Source organism: Corvus brachyrhynchos, unplaced genomic scaffold (assembly GCF_000691975.1).
Source record: "Corvus brachyrhynchos isolate BGI_N302 unplaced genomic scaffold, ASM69197v1 scaffold319, whole genome shotgun sequence".
NCBI classification, from domain to species: Eukaryota; Metazoa; Chordata; class Aves; order Passeriformes; family Corvidae; genus Corvus; species Corvus brachyrhynchos.
In genome coordinates, this window is record NW_008246065.1 from 89,291 (window position 1) to 105,740 (window position 16,450).

Sequence of the window (16,450 nt, forward strand, 5' to 3'; positions counted from 1 at the left end):
AATTAAAACCATCTGAATAAAAAGACAATAAATTTGTATTTTTCCTGTAGAAAGTATGAGAACCACTTTAATAGGTTAGAGACATTTGAGGCAGCATCTTGGATCATTAAGGTGTTTTAGAGCTGGCCCACTGACAGGAGAAACTTTACAAGTGCTGAAAACAAAGCCCTCCACACATGTGCAGAGGAATCTGTAGATGGCACTGAACTGACACACCACGAACTTGCCTAAAACCAGAAGGAGCTCTATGATTATCTAAAGCTTCAGTAAATTTTAAACAAGTTTAAACCCAGAAGGCACCCCAAAAATTTCTTTTTTTTTTTTTTCTGTGCAGCAACAGAAGCTGAAATTTGACCTAAGAGCATTGTCTGACAGTATTTCAGGATCAATTAAATCAACTCTTATCAGTAAAACAGATTTTAATAGTTACATTTCTTGTCTTCACAGCTGACAGGCATGCCACATCTCTGAAAACAAGTTTTAGTGCTTATTAATGCCTCAAAAATTTCAGACATCTGAAAAACAGCTCTCACCTACTCCTCATTAGGCTGCAATATGAAAAAACACAAGAACACCTTATGAGGAAGCCAACATTTCCATCATACTAAAGAAGAAAGTGACTACAAGCTATTTTTTAAACACTACCAGCTGTAGCTGGTACCAGAACTGCAGAACATTATCTTTGTTCCAAATTGCTGAAGAAGGCACTTGATGCACAAAGCACATGCCAGAGCTTACCAAAGCAGAACTCTGCCTTTGGCCTCAGCTTAGTTGCATCGCTAACCTAGAAGGCAAATTAAGATTATAAATGTCACAAAACACACATCAGATATCACAAGTTTTATTCCCTTTCAAGTGGGTAAATTCAAAGATTAGCAGCACAGCAAGCTGGTCGGGCACAATGATAAACAAGAATTAAAAATCAAAATGAAAGACAAACAAGGAAGGTGGGAAGATGCAGTATTGACAACAAAAAATGCAAAGGAAGAATGAGAAATGAGCAGAAAACCAAGAAAAGGTCAAGTATTTTTCTCCATTTATTTGTTAATGCAGTATCTGCTACAAATTTAACCATGGAAACTTTCTTAGTTCACAGTTCCCTTTCAGACATATTTAGAACTAACTGTACACAGTCTGTGTCCTGTCTACTAAAGGTCATTATTACTTGCAAGCTATCACACCCAAGGACTTACCTTCCCCTTCATAAAAGGCCTGTATTTTCTCCAAGACTAATGGGAACTCAAATATTCATAAAGAACTGAAATATCAATTCTGTGAGCACAAAGAGCTGAGGTTTGAAATCACTAAATAAACCTAGGCAACACAGTAATTAATCTGTTCTTCTTTTAACCTGAACCTATTGAAGTGTTTGTAACACCTCTCTAATTCAGGAGTATCACAGAAGCAAAAGGAGTAAGTGGCATTTAAATTTGTCTGAAGTTGAGGCCCTTGGTAGTTACCATCAAGAATTTAACTAGTATCTCACATATTAATTATCTTACCTTTGAAATATAGGTAAGTTTAATGACCCCAACAGGTGGAGATCCAGAGGGAAGATTCTGAAACAAATCACGTGTTACAAAGTGAAACTAGTTTATTCTCATACCACAGTCAGTTTTTATGCATAAAAAGCAAGTAATTCCACAAACAAAAAGAAAATCCTACATATTTTTATAGACAATGCACAATGTATGCTTGAAACAGGATCTAAACTACTTGTTTATTATACACACATCTGTTAATCAACTAAAAACAGAAAGACTGCTAGAAACAATACAAACAGTAATTGTTTCAGAGGTTTATGTATTTTACTAGAGGAAAAAGGATTCTTGTGGGTCTGCATCCAGGAAATCCGGAAAGAATACTTTTTCCTTAACAGATGTTGGAGTCTCATGTACTTTGACCAGGGCAGGCGGAAGGGACAAGAAGTGACATTCATCTATTATGTCAGATACTTCAAAGGCCATCTCACATATTTTCCAATCACTTCAGGGATTTAGAATGGCCTTCACATAGTTATAAGAACCCTACAGTTCTTCAAAACTAAAGCAGCGGAAGAAAATCAAGAAGTTTCAACTTGCCTCTTGCAAGAAACCCTTTCATTTGTACATGTAAAATAAAAGGCCTAACCTAGGCCTGGGTGTGCACTGCAAATATCATTTAAGCCTTAAAGCTTCTGAGGAATTGCAATTTCTACAGCACTTCAAGATTTTGTCCACATGCCCTGAATTGCTTCGTTTCACTCATCGAGATCAAACGTTTGAAGTCTGTCTTACTTCCAGAAATTCTTTTTCTCCTCAGTGAGAACTGCTAAATGCTTCAGTCACAAGTCACATCCATCGAGCTGCACTTCATTTACATTTTGTTTTTGCTGGTTCCTTTGAACAGCAGACTCCTGCTTTTTAACTCTCCTGTTCCTGGCAGAAGCGTACATGGATGTTCTTCTAGCAGGCACTTGTCAGCTGACCTGGATCCTACGCTCTCACTGTCTCTGTGCCCAAACCTTGAGCAATTATCTGTTCTTCCCTCTGCTAGAAAACACAGGGATGCAGGTAAATTGTAAAAGTAGCTTTTATCTAATGGCTGCTCTCCATCACAATGGATACAAACTGTCCTCATTCATACACCATCCATGCTGGATTGCAACTGCAGGTTTCATTAAAAATTGCTTTTCAATGACTGATTCTGTTGAGGGAAAGGAATATGTAATGCAAGGAAAACCACACACTACCACGTAAGGTTAAAGGTGAATGAAACACCTGGATACTGAACACCTGGGTGTGTGATTTGGCTCATCTGGTTATACTAAACTGATTTACAATTATTTCACTTATGTCAATGATTTTTTTTCCCCAGCTTCCAGGTCCATAATACCAAACCCCACCTCTCTTTTGCGAATTTGTTGGAAAACCCAAACTTGACATAAACCAGGAAACTCCTGCCAGGAACACCTCACCTGTGGGTTATCCATGTACCATACCAGGCTGTCTTCTCGTGTGTCCAGAATGAAGTACCGCCGCAGGAATTTCCCACTATTCTCATTTTCCTCAATGTCTAGGAAACCACAGATACGATTCTGGCGATCCACATAAGGCATTTCTGACCCTGGACATCACACTGCACAACAAAAAGCACAGGAGGTAAGCAAAGTTCCTTGGTGCTAATTTTAAGACTGCTCTGTGCCTACCCATGACATTTTGAGCAGTTTCAACCAGTAGCTTAAAGAAGTTTCTATGGAAGGGTAAGTGAAGCGTAGCTGCTCCCCACACCAGCACCACTGAACTTTTACATAGAACTTTCATACTTCTTTGAAGCATGTATTTAGCAGATCTGATAGCCTAAGTGTAAAGTTACAAGTGGTAAGCAACAGATGAGCATCAAGACTAATTTTGACAAGATCACTGAAAAACAAAAGTTCTCCTTCACAACGTGCACAAAATTGAGACAGCAGTGGGGTTACACTTCCTCCTTTGACATTGCCTCTCATGGCCAAGAAAGAATCTTTGGCAGTGGCTCGACTGCCCAATGCAATTTTTCATATCTTGCTTAGGCAAATGCAATAAAAAAGCTTTTAGAAACACTGTTCACATTTTTCTCCTACAAAAAGCACTTCATGTCTAAACATGTCTAAGAACAGACATCTTTTCATTCTTATACACTAAACAGCCAAAATGAAGTTGTATGTGCACCAAGAGACAGGCAAACACCCTTTGCTCGTGGTACTGAGGTCTGAGGATGTCAGGCGCTTTTTTTGCTGGGGGGGGTTTTGGAGGGGCTTTTTGTTTGTTTGTTTGTTTAGCTTTAAAAAATTAAATTAAAAGCTGCATTGTGCCCACCTATTGCCATTTTGCCTGCTTCACCTTTTGTGGCTCTGCCTTACTGCAGCCTATTGCATCACAGGTTTTGCTTCCTTTTATTTTATGGGACAGTCATTTTACTTTAAGAGCCAGCCTTGTAAGACCAAAGATAAATCTGCATATTCATCTAAAAATGATAAAAATCAGGTTGATGCCAATCTTTCCCAGGGCACAAAAGAAATGATTCAGTCTTTACATTTTGTTACAAAATTCAGAAATAGTACAGATCCAAAAATACTAACGTAAGACACAGAAGGTTGAAGCACTTCACACTTTTCATCATTTTCCAACTTTTCCAGCTTTAACCATGTAATGTGGAAGTTTCATTTTAGCATTTCTTTGAATTCTTTAATACTTTTTTAAGGTTGCTTGATTTAAATACATTTACATACACAATGAGACAGACACCTGATAATTATCTGTAGCAAGCTATTGATATACCACAGCAAAACATGAGACAGTTTTTCAAGTGTTGTTTCGGGGAGAGAATCAGTGTTTATTTTAAGGACTCAGATATCCACATTTTTGGGGGGAATTGATTGATTGATTTTTATCAATATACAAACATGTAGAGATATACTTGTATTTACAGCTGTCATTTTATATGCCTAATTACAATACAAGCAGAATTTTGGTTCAACCACTTTGAGAAATATGTTTTAAAACGTGTGTTACCAGCAACAATGCTTTAAATATGCAAAGGTTTGTTCTTCAATCAAGTAAGAAAATTTACTAAGGTAATCTAAATTTTCTTGCTGTGTTCCTCACAATCTAAATATCACAGATCTAAGTCCAGTCCTGTAATCAAGTTATAACTATAAGGAATACAAAAATAAACACTTGAGCACTCAGGACAATATCACTACTTTAACAAACAATCATCAGTAATTCAATTGAGGCTCTTGGGATCACTTCACACTGAAGCAACATCTCCCTACAAACACATCTGAGGGAAAGCTCAAGGGTAGCTGTTCTCTAAATGACACCTCTAATCTGTCAGAACTTGGCATCACACCTTGTTTTCATTTAAATGAATATAAAAATTGCCATTTACCAGTATTGCCCTAAGTTGTGGCAGGTGGTCCCTCAACAAAATCATCCAGCACTTCCAGGACACCCTTCGGGCTTCATAACAACAGTTTATGAAGCCCAGAAAAGCCCTGTGCCTAAAAAAAGCAAATATTGGTGGCTGGTTTCCTGTCTGAGCAGACTTAAAGCTGTGTTCTCTGCAGATGTGAAGAAAACGAAACAAGGAAAACTTGTTTTTGAAACAAGATACGGATTGATTAAGAATCCTTGAATAAAACCAACTGAATTTTCAAAGCACTTTTCCCCTATAAGAGAATCTATGTTTCAGAAATCCTTTTAAGGAAAATGAAAGGAGGATGCTCATAATGCTCCATTATGAACACACAATTAGCTAAAGCTGAGCTACTGCAATACTTGAAGGTTTTTTTTCCAGGGCAAAAGACAAGACCCAGAAGCTTTTTCTTATTTGTCAATAAACCAACCCTCACAGACAAAAAACACCCCCCCCCAAACCTAAATTAATAAATATTTTATATTTCAAATTACTACTAGCTAATTTCTAGCCTACAAAATGATTCTATTTGCACCTACTCCGTGCTCTATGAAAATATAGCATAAATTAACACTAATCTAAAACTTAAATTGTGTACCTGCTGTTTTCTTCAAATTAGTTTAAAATTCCTCATGGGGTTACAGACTTCTGTTAGACTGATAGTCTTAAATAATAAGAGACAAAAAAAAAAAGCCCTTTAACTTTATAACAAATTGAATTCTAACACAGTATCATCCAACCATTTTCCAGTTTTAAAAGCCTGCTTATTAAACCATATTGCACCTTGGCAAGATTCCCCTGTAAATTAATAGCAATTCTATTCAGCCTTCATTAATGAACCACAATTTGCAATGCACATCAAAAAAAAAAAAAAAAAAAATCAATTTGTGCCTTTCTTCCAGTTACTAAAGGGACTGAACACATGACAAAACCACCACCACGATACCCTTCCTACAACTCTAGACAGACGAAAAAAGCACTGATGGAATTGCCATGATTCATATAAGGAATTGCAGAACTCTAATTCCTCAGTGTAGGAAATCTGGCTGGAAGACCACCAGCCTAAGAATTCATCAGAACTTCATCTTAAAAGTGTCTTCAGAATACAGATCATGTCTTGCACAGATGAGATTTTTCATTAAATTATTTGAAGCAATTATGAAACAAAAATCTCCAAGTCTGTACACTTTACAGCATTATTACACGCACCCTTAGTTATTTTCTGCAGCAGAACCTGCAGTACAGAACAGTGCATTAACTCTTCTAGAATCAAGTATTATAAAAAGATGATGAGTTCTTAGAAAGGCTGAAGGCATCAAACCTGTTACAGATCACATACAACTTCATTTCATTTTGCCTTCCCTCCCTGGAGTGGAAGGGTAGGGCAGGGGAGATGTGGGTCAATGATACAGTGCTGCTTCAGGAAAAACATCCCTGTGGCCCATTTCCTCCTGGTTCTTGCCATAATCCACCAGAAACTAAGAGATTTTTGAAAACCTATTTTGTGGCATATAGTAACACTCTGTAAGAATTCAGAAAACTCTCAGCTCCTTAAAATTCTTTTCCTGGAGGGCTGTGTTATAATCCAGACAGGAGGTGTCACTTATTTTTGAAGCCTTACATCCCCCCTTCCAGCAGCAGGGTACTAATTTAAGTAGGTCCATACCTCATCAGCCCAGCTTCTCTCAGATTTCCCCTCTCTCCACTCTCTTCCTCTGAGGTATAGCACACACCGACATTCCCCAACATTTATATCACACACTGAGGACTGCCTGGCCTCCTGGGCACCACTATAAATAAAAATCCCAGATCACCTTCCCCAGTCTCACTGTAAATGCATGACTGCACAAGTAGGACCTGCAGAGGCACACGAGCATCTCCTTTTCACCATTTATAACACACGGCTTGAACTCTCTTACATTAATTCCTATTTTTAGTTTCCCACCAGCACCTGTTCTTGAGTTCACCTCCATTACAGATTGGCTGCAGCCTTCGTACCTTCAAGTACAAGTCTAGACAAGATTGAAGTGAGGTGCCAGATAATCTCTATGGCCCAATCTCTCCCTTGACTTCATTTCCACAGGTAGGTACAAACCAAGGACCACTGGCTGACTAAAGCAAGCAGAATTTTGTGCTTACAAAAAGACCATGCAATAGGCTTTGCACTACCACAGGAGAGCTTGATTAATAAATACAACATGAGCACTTAATATCTCTTTATTTTACATGTCTTTTCCCCAAGGTTTGGGTATATTTTATTACTTTTATTTCTTTTGTTTAGACGAACAGTTCTGCTTCCTGCTCTTTAACGTGTGGACATTTGGAACTTCAGATTTAACTTACCCCAGGAGATGACTTTGGGGTTTTCTTCTATCAGCTAGGAAGATTAAGAAACATACATTACCTACTTACTCATCCCTATGAAATGAAGAACAACATTCATACACCTCCACTTGATAAATATAAAATGATGCCATGAGTCATGCCCATCCCTCCTCCCCACCTCCCTTTTTAAGCTCTGCTGTTTACAGCAGCTCCAGCACCACAAAGGGAAGGTAAAGCAGCATCCCCAGCGATCTCCAGTCTTTCCTGCAGTTCCAGGGACAGCTTAATTAGTGAGGGCTCCTGGCTTTTGCCTAGGCAATTACTCTCAGCTTCCTGCTGTAAATCAGCTGCTCTCCAGCTGGTCATCTCTTTTACTGACCATTTACTGACTCCCGAGGGGAAGGGATGAGCTCAGACCGTTCTGCTTATCCCCTGAAGAACACAGCAATGAAAGCTTTCCTTCTTGTGCACTTCCAGAACAAGGAAAGGGAGCAGGGACAGGGAAATTCCAACCCTGAGACAACCAGCTCAGAACAGCCTCTGAAAACAAGCCACATAAATCTTCAAGGGACAGTAGTTCAATTTCTTTTTACTTCCTTGAAAACCTTCCAGCACAGGCAGCCCACTAAAGAGATAACTTATACTATGAGACAATGTCCCTGCTCACCTTTGATTCAACTTCCAAAGTACAAAAAACATGACAAAAAAAACCCCACAAAGAACTAATCCAGGAACTGGAGAGGTGACTTGGCTGCAATTCTTTTGACAACAAAAGATAATTCAGAATTGATGGATTTAAAATTACAAGTCCAGCTTTTCAATTTCCCAAAGGTCCTCCACTGATTCATTTTTGTCCTGGAGGGCACAGCAGACACTGGATACTTCTGTTAACAGAAAAGACATGCCTTTGATTTGCTAGCAGCCTATGACACTCTGATCAACTTTTTAACTACATCTGAAAATGAAAACTGCAAGTCTCCAGGATACACTGCCTCCTAAATTCAGATTCCCTCTCTAAAGTAGTCAAAAAGAAGGAAAAACCAGCTGCAAAAGGCCAGTATTCACCTGTAAGAGAATTCCTAAGCAGAAGTCAGTCTCCCAAATAAAAAAACCTGAAATACAAGTAGCACTGACCTCTCCTATCCCTGACCAAACTATGAGGAATGCCAAAAGATACATCCCTCCCCCAGTACCTAATCCAACTTCCAAGCAGGCCACAATATAGAAAAATCATCATTGCAGCGATGATTCATCTAACAAAACCAGCAGCCTTATCTTGAACTTAAGTCTTAGCCAGTCATGATTCTGTGTTCAAAATGCTGATCTGCTGTTTTCCAGGAACACTTGTTAAATCAGGGTAAGCTAACCACTCCCATCTTTTCCAGTGTACCTCAGCAAGTCAAATGATTGATTTCATTCAATACTATCCTGCAATGTTGCTTTCACCTCGGAAAAATTTCTGTATGTTCTAGGGGAAGATTGAAGTTCCAAGGAAAACGCTTTCAAGTTACCCAAGTCCATCATCCCCTGGCCTTTCTCAAGCACTGATCTACAAGTTCCATGATGGGACAGACTGGTACTTCCTCAAAACCTTCTGCAGAAATTTCTCTGAGTGATGTTTCCTGTTCTTAACTAAACTATTTTCCTCCATTTTAAGGTATTTGCAACAGCAGCCAAAGGCTCTGGGATATGATGGAATGAGGAAATGCACTGCACAGGATGCAAAACTCCTCTCTATCACTGACCTTTTAAGTCAAAACAAAACAAAAAAACCCAACCTCACCTACTAATGGTTTTTGCCCAGCTAAAACAATTATTTTAATTGTCCCTCTAAATGCACTGAGCTAACACAAACAAAAGGAAGCATCCTGTGCAACAAGGCCATTATAAAAATACACGCTTGAAATTTATGCATTAATAACTTATGAATGATGACCAGCTTACAAGGCAATAAAGTAAAATAACAAAGCTGAGAAACAGTCATAGAACATGTTCAATAACACCAAGTCTTTACAACAGTCAGATGTAATTTTCTTCACTTTATATTAAGCCTAGATAATATAGTTACTCAAAATGAGATATAACCAGAGATAAATACAATAAAGGAAAAAAAATATAGTTACTCTAATTCACTTTGACTTGTATCTCATACATGACTCAAAACAAGTTTTTTAATGCTTATTAATTTCAGTTACATACTAGTTAAAATCCTTCAAAATGCAAGTTCAAAGTTGATTCATATTTACAATTTTTTAATAAGCCTTTTCAAAATTTTGAATAAGTGCCATCTGCAAAACTCCAAATATGACAAATTAGGTCCTTGTTCTTGAATATGCTTACATGTCTATTCTATAGAAAGTGTCCATTCATGACAACCAAAACAAATTAAAAATCAAGCAGGAAATCACCACATTACTTATTAGGATTACTTATTATTACCAGTAAGTCATTAGAAAAAACCCTGTTTAATTTCAATAATAGTCACTGTTTCATCCGGGCCAACCACTCCAAGCACTTGAATTCCACACACTCCCAGCTTTTTTCAAATTCTCATCTGAATCAAACTACAAATCCTGGTGAAGCTTATTTGACTTGAGGAAGTCCAACACAAAAAGAAGGTGAGGCTGGTTGAATAACGAAGTTTGCCATTTTTGAGCCAGTCTTGCTGATTTTCACTCTGAATCCCGGGCATAAACTCAGCAGTATAAATGAACGCAGACCTTCCTGGGAAGTATGCAAGAAATGGAAAGGCCAGCTGCTTAGGAAATTAGCTATTATCTCCAGTTTTCACAGAACACTCTTATGTTGTTAAAGAAAGCACTGTAAATAACTAAAATTTTCAGTTCATTTCAAATATCAAATAATGAAAAGAACATTATCAGGTGAATATTTGGTTTGATCCCTTTTACAGATATAAAAAGATTTAATGAAAACAAAGCACACAAAGCTGATGATCAATTTTGATTTTATAGATCTAATTTAGCAATTTTGATGCAGAATAAAGAAAAGTGCAATGCTTCACCTACGTTAACACTCTGGAAAGGAAAAAATCATTGCTGTTCAATTTTTACCTCATTTAATATTTACAGTACAGACTGTGTTTGTATAATCCACTATGTCAGCCAAAATTCCCTCTACTGCAAAGACTTGATATTTCCCCCAGAATCCAGCTCACTTATCAATTATATCAGTCCTACACAAGGATTCCCAGAGATTAGGACTAATCTCAGAGCTCTTCAGTAAGTGCAAGCGTAGTGAAAGCTCTTCAGGAAGAACAGGGCTTTGTCTGCCTGATGTAAGAGAACCAATGTGCATTTATAGAACCCACCAGCTCCTCTTTACCGAGGTGGGAGGAGAAAATTAAGCTCCCATCAAATGGCAAAGTTTTTGGGACATTACCCTCCCCCTCCTTTTTTTTATACATCTTAAATTAAGAAAAATCAAATCCCAGTCTGCCATATTTAATGAAAGTCTCACCCAACACAGAGATAAACCCCATAAAGTGAAAGCTGCTCTGCAGTGACAGGTTTTGTAGCACAGTGCCAGCACACTAACACTTCACTCGAAGCACATCACTCACTGTAACTTCTCACAGAATTCATTTCCAGCAGCCTTCCTACTTGGAACCAAGCCATAAGCCCAGGGAATTGTCCTCATGTCAGGTACAGCCCATGCCTGGCTGCTGGCCTTCTTCCTCACCTTCCTCCTTATTTGTAGGGTGACACAAGTAACAGTTACTGCCCAGCTGTTGCTCTGCACTGACAAAGGTGTTTCTCAAAACCTCAGTTACAGTGTGTAGGGAGAGTAACACCCCTCCACCCACAGAATAATCCCAAAAGTACCAGGCAGGCTCCTGGCATTTTGTGGGATTGCTGTCTGACCTATACACAGCGAGGGAGAAACACTCCAGAAGAATCCCAAATCCTGCATACAGCTGACAAGCCTGGAAATCCTGGATGTACCATGAGCATGCAACAGGCTGGGTTTCAACACTGTACTGCTGCCTCCCACAAAAAGGCAGCAAATGGACCTCCTGAAGGAGTCATGCTCCTCCACCCAAAAATCAGGACACCAGCACAAAGTAGGAAGATATTATAGATAAATTACAGCACCTGCAGTGAACTTGATTTAAGGAAGAAACAAAAGAAAAAGGTTAATGATAAAAAAAAATCAAGATAACCAAATCCTGAAGTCCTGAATCAGCAGACACACTTTTGAAGCAAGAACATCCTTTAAGTTACCCAACCTTCCAGCAGTGGTGCACACACAGGCATGGAGTCTACCAGATAGAGAAATAACTTGCCAGCTGAATTATTAGCACAGCCTGAGTTCCCATTTGTCATTCTAAACCTCCCTAAAGAGTTAACCAACAAATTTAACAACATCTTTTGAAGTGTAGTTTTAAGAGGACTGCTCACTCTTACAACAAACCTGGCATGTAACTGTTCTAGTGCTTAACAGAAGAACATTTAATTAAGTCACTAGTCTGAACAAGTTCCAACACATTTTCTTGGACATGGGATGTAAATGTGGTGGGTACCAAAGCACCCAGGGAGAGCATACACATCAAAACAATTACATATTAAATGAATTAATTTATCACCTCTCTGTCAGTATACAGAGACTGTTCCTGGGAGTGTTGACTCTCAACAATGAAAACATGTTTGCAAAGCTTGATAATTGCTGTCTAGTCTACATCTTAAATTTATAGCAATGACAGTGCCCTATTTCCACCAGAAGGATTTAAAATCCAAAATAATTTTAACTCTATAACATTACTAAAGACACTGCTCATTAGAGGTGGCTGCAAATTCTTTTTCCCTTTGGGGGAGTTGAGAGGTAGAGAAGCTCAACCTCTTTCACATGAGAAGTCAGTAAATCAGGCCCAATTTAAGAGATTCTGCTTACCATGCCAGCAGAACAAATGAGCTAAATTGATATCCAAAACATGTGGATGCAATGGTTAGCTAGATTTAAAAGCATCTTCCAAAGACCAGAACAGCCAACAAAGGAACAGAGAGAGCTTTGCTACTGTCCCCGGTGTGGCAGAACCATAACATAAAAGATTTACATGTTTGTGTGGGTATTTTAAGCATTGTTTTAAAATTCTGTTAAACAAACGAGGCCATACAGTGCTCCTTAAAGTTTTAAGGACTTGCTTTCTCTAAGTGACACCAGAGATTTCCAGTCAAAACCTTTTTTCCACTGTCTTTTTCTGGTTTTCCTCCTCCTGCCTGGAGCTTACCCCTAGTTTTTAAGTTGGCCAGTGTCTTCAACCTCTCCCTCCCAGCCCAAGGGAGCTCTGTGCCCCACATCAACACCACCCCTGGCCACGTCCAACCTGACATACCCTAAACACTCCTGTGATGCAGAGCTGCTGCTGCTGTTCTGCACTCTCAGTATGAGAACGGAGGGACAGAGAAGCAGCTTGTCCCAGGCCACACAGGAAGCTTTTTGGCAACACAGTAAGCTGAACCTGTTTCCCAAGTCCCAGAGCAGCAACCTCACTATTGAACCACCTTTCTTCTACATAAAATACCTGAAACTATTCAGATTTTAAGGCAAAGGCATATGTTCAAACCTGAAAACTGTTTAAACTGTTGAATGCCACAAATGTCTACCAGACCTGCAACTCCCTACTCGTGCAGATAACATCTGTTAAGAATAAGTGGCTCATACAGTTCTGCACCAGAAAGCTTAATAAGTTCCTTCTTCAAGATTAAAGAAACACCTACACATTCTAGATGTTTCTGCAAGTCCCTGGAGGGAGAAAATGCTGCTTAGTGCTGAGACAATCAACCAGCTTCCTTCCTCAACAGCAACAAAACCCTGCTGCTTTACCTAGCACTGAGAGGAAAGTGTTATTTATAGAATTGAGCCCTATACCAACACGTACCTAAATATTTCTCACAGTTAGGGTACAGCATGTATCAAGATGACCTTAGCCCTACGTATTTTCAAAGTCCTAATTTGAAAGATCAGCGTAAGAGCAGAAAAAAACTTGAAGCAGCTCAGCCATATCTCCCATTCCAATTCATTTCAGTCATTCTCTGCATTGAAGTATAACTTCAAAACCTGAACCATTCTCGTCACTCAGACCTCTTCAGCAGGCGACTTTTTAAAAGCAGTTACATTATTTTTATATGTCAAAGAAGCACACTAGGATTATGGTATTTAGGTTTCTTATATAATTTTATAAATCACTGACAGCAATACTTCAATACATGTACTACTGACTGTTGTGTTTCTTATATAATTTCCTGGTGACTTCTTAAGCACTTGTTCCACGCTGTAAAAATGTTTTATGCTAAAGCCAGTTACCTAAATTCCCATTTTGGCACTGAAATAAGTTACTATCCTGTATTTTCATGCAATTATACAACTGCACAAAGGTTCACTTGGCTCCACACCCCAGTAACTGGTTTCTAAGACTGTTTCTATTGTTCGTAATTATCAGAGAAAAAAAAACCTGCCAAAAGCCATCTTGTAAGACAGATACATGCTCTCATATCACAAACTATTGTTTGTCTAAACACTGATGTAGAGCTGGATACCTCCAAAAGCACAGCAGAGCATGCAAGGACTCTGCTCATTAGAACATGTACTCACTTCCTAACACTGCTGGTTTGCTGCACTTTGGAGGAACTGCATTTACTATGATAACTGTCAGCTTAAATAACCAGGAACAGTCAGTAATAAAGACATCGATGGAATTCTAAATCTACTAAAACAGATTAAGAATTTTGCAGGCCTGGCAGTTTGGGCTACATCCAACACTACACGGGAGACTGTGTTACAAGCCGAGATCTGTTCTCATTTCAGTAATGTCCTCAAGTTCTTTCTAATCTGTTACAGTCAATAAAAACTGACTTCTGCACTTCCTCTCTTCTACACCAACTCTCTGACATGCAGTCAGCCTTTATTTCAGCTGAGATAGCTCTGCTGCCTTCTGGAACAAGCCCCAGCTACCTGGAAAAAACAAGGCCTTTTCCTGCATTCAGGTCTCTTCCTCACGCACATGCCTTCTGTATTCCTCATGTGTGTGTGTCTGTCTTCTGTCACTCAGCTACTACTCCTGAGGAAAAATAAATACAGGAGGAGAGAAGGAGGAGGGAAAGCATTAAAATGCTGCCTGCTTTCTTCATACAATGATTCTTCTTTGCCTGTTCTCTAATCTGTATGAAAGCATCCACTCCTCTGAAACGTTTCAACACTGCACTACACCTGCCACTGACCCACTGTGCATCTTTTTCTTTAATTTCACCCTTCAAATGCAGAGCTACACAATGGAACATGAGGCCAAATGTAGTTTTACAGCAGAGAAATAGCTCAAGAAAATAGATGTCTTCAGAAATTATGAACTTGGAATTAAATTTTCTACACTCACAAAATCAAACCACAATGTTTGATAACTGCAAATAGAACTCAGTGAGTCGCACAAAGGTTTTTATTTTATGCAAAGCTGACTCCAGTGGTGTAGCACTCACTGATGTTCAGGACACATAAAACCCCCATGTATTATTTCTTGAATTATCACTTTCTGCATCAGTGCTTATCTATCCCCGAATTAAAAGGCTCTCCTCCAAATATCAACCAGGCCCAGCATCTCTCTCTGCCACAAAGATTTCAGCCCACTTTTAACACTTCCTCATGTGACAAAAGGGAAAACAGCACTTCTACACTTCTGTGCTTCATAAACCTGACAGTTTTATGTATTGTTACTGGTGTGATTCTTTCAACTAAAAATAACAAGTAGGAGGGAACAAGACTGAATGGACCTAAAATGCAAGTTCACTGTTCCATAAGACAGAGTAACTCATGAGAGAGCAACCAGTCAAAGTTACCATGCACATTTCCACCTCGGTTAGGATTGTGTTCGTGCTGCCTCAAAATAAATGCAGCCCAAAATAAAAAAAAAAAAAAAAAAAAAAAAAAAAACAAAAAAAAAAACCAAAACAAAAACACAAAGCCCAGCAAACCCTGTTAGATTGGTTTCAACAGCAAGAAGCCGCTCCTCACATGTCACAGGCCCCAAAACCGTACGATCAAATATGGCTCTGCCCTGCAGGGTCACGTATGGGAGCAGGTAAGGAGAAGAGAAAATTCATCTTTACAGACATTACAGCCTCTGTCAGGAAAGCAAGGAATTCATCGGAAGGCAACAAAGAAGTTTATGCTGTTCAGCTTGCTCTAAGCCTAGTAGTCTATTTAAAAGTACTCTGCTTTGAAAAGAAGGTGAAGCATGGAGATATGTAGCTCTTAAGAATCTAAAAAAAAAAAAAAATTAAAAAAGATTCTACCTCTGAGCTTTACTCAGGTAAGTAACACCACTTTGCTGATACCTAATTCAGGTGCTCAGCCTAACTAAGTAATAACTGTTTCCCCACTTGAAGACTGTTCATTCTGCTTGATTATAAACACAATAGACTGCTTAGTGAAAATCAGACTTTTTTTTTTTTTTTACAGAAGGCCTCAAAGCAGCAGCCTGCCAAAGAGAAAATTGCTGTCCTCTTGATGTTACTTTGCAAACATTTGATGCAATAACATAATGCCTTTTATGAAGGTCATGCATTAGTTCCTCCCAAGAGAGCTGCACAACACATACAGAATTTAAGTCTGTGTTAAGTTTAGCAGCATGTCAAACGCCTATCTGGAATTTTACAGGTGATAAAAACCGCGCATATAACAACAGTGGTTACAGTTTAACATTCATTTATAGTCAAGTTATCCATTTAAAGACACTTTGGTTCAGTAAATAACCAGCCCCGGTTACAGCTAACCCAGAACACAGCTCAGAGCGTGCCAACAGCCTCCCCACCCAGCCCTCTCCAAAACTTATGCCTTCCAAAACTAAAAACAAACGCGGCACTACACACTGGCTGTCCCAGCCCCACTGAGCTCCCCTTGGAGCTGCAGCTGGGAGAGGGATCCCAAAGGCGAGCCGAACCGAGGGAGGGTGCTCGGGGAGCCCACACCCTCGCAGGCACCATCCCTGCAGGCTCTGCCCAGATAACATCGCTCCTTCCCGGCGTGCTCCAACACCGGAGCGGCGAAGGCGAGCGCAGGGAGAACAGACCATGACGAGCAATGAGATCACCTCTTCTCCTACCTCTGGGGCTGTGACAGCGCCCTGCCTGCGCCACCGGGGCACCCGACACCGCGCTGGCCCCGGGGGACGCCCGGGCAG

General features: G+C 39.4%; 1 protein-coding gene across 8 annotated transcripts in view; it reads right to left on the bottom strand.

Annotated features, from left to right (window-relative positions):
* The window catches only part of PLEKHA1 (pleckstrin homology domain containing A1), a 30,871-nt gene extending 14,421 nt beyond the window's left edge, over positions 1–16,450 (bottom strand). For 7 of the 8 annotated variants that reach the window (XM_017746853.1, XM_017746852.1, XM_017746851.1 and 4 more), the window contains exons 1-4: positions 16,373–16,450; positions 2,957–3,117; positions 1,503–1,559; positions 739–784 (exon numbers count right to left, since the gene is read on the bottom strand). In XM_017746853.1, coding sequence (XP_017602342.1) covers positions 739–784; positions 1,503–1,559; positions 2,957–3,097 — 244 coding nt within the window. In that variant the 5' untranslated portion in view covers positions 3,098–3,117; positions 16,373–16,450. Of the gene's footprint in view, positions 1–738; positions 785–1,502; positions 1,560–2,276; positions 2,532–2,956; positions 3,118–16,372 lie in introns of those variants that run through there. The other variant, XM_017746855.1, reaches the window with a different exon arrangement.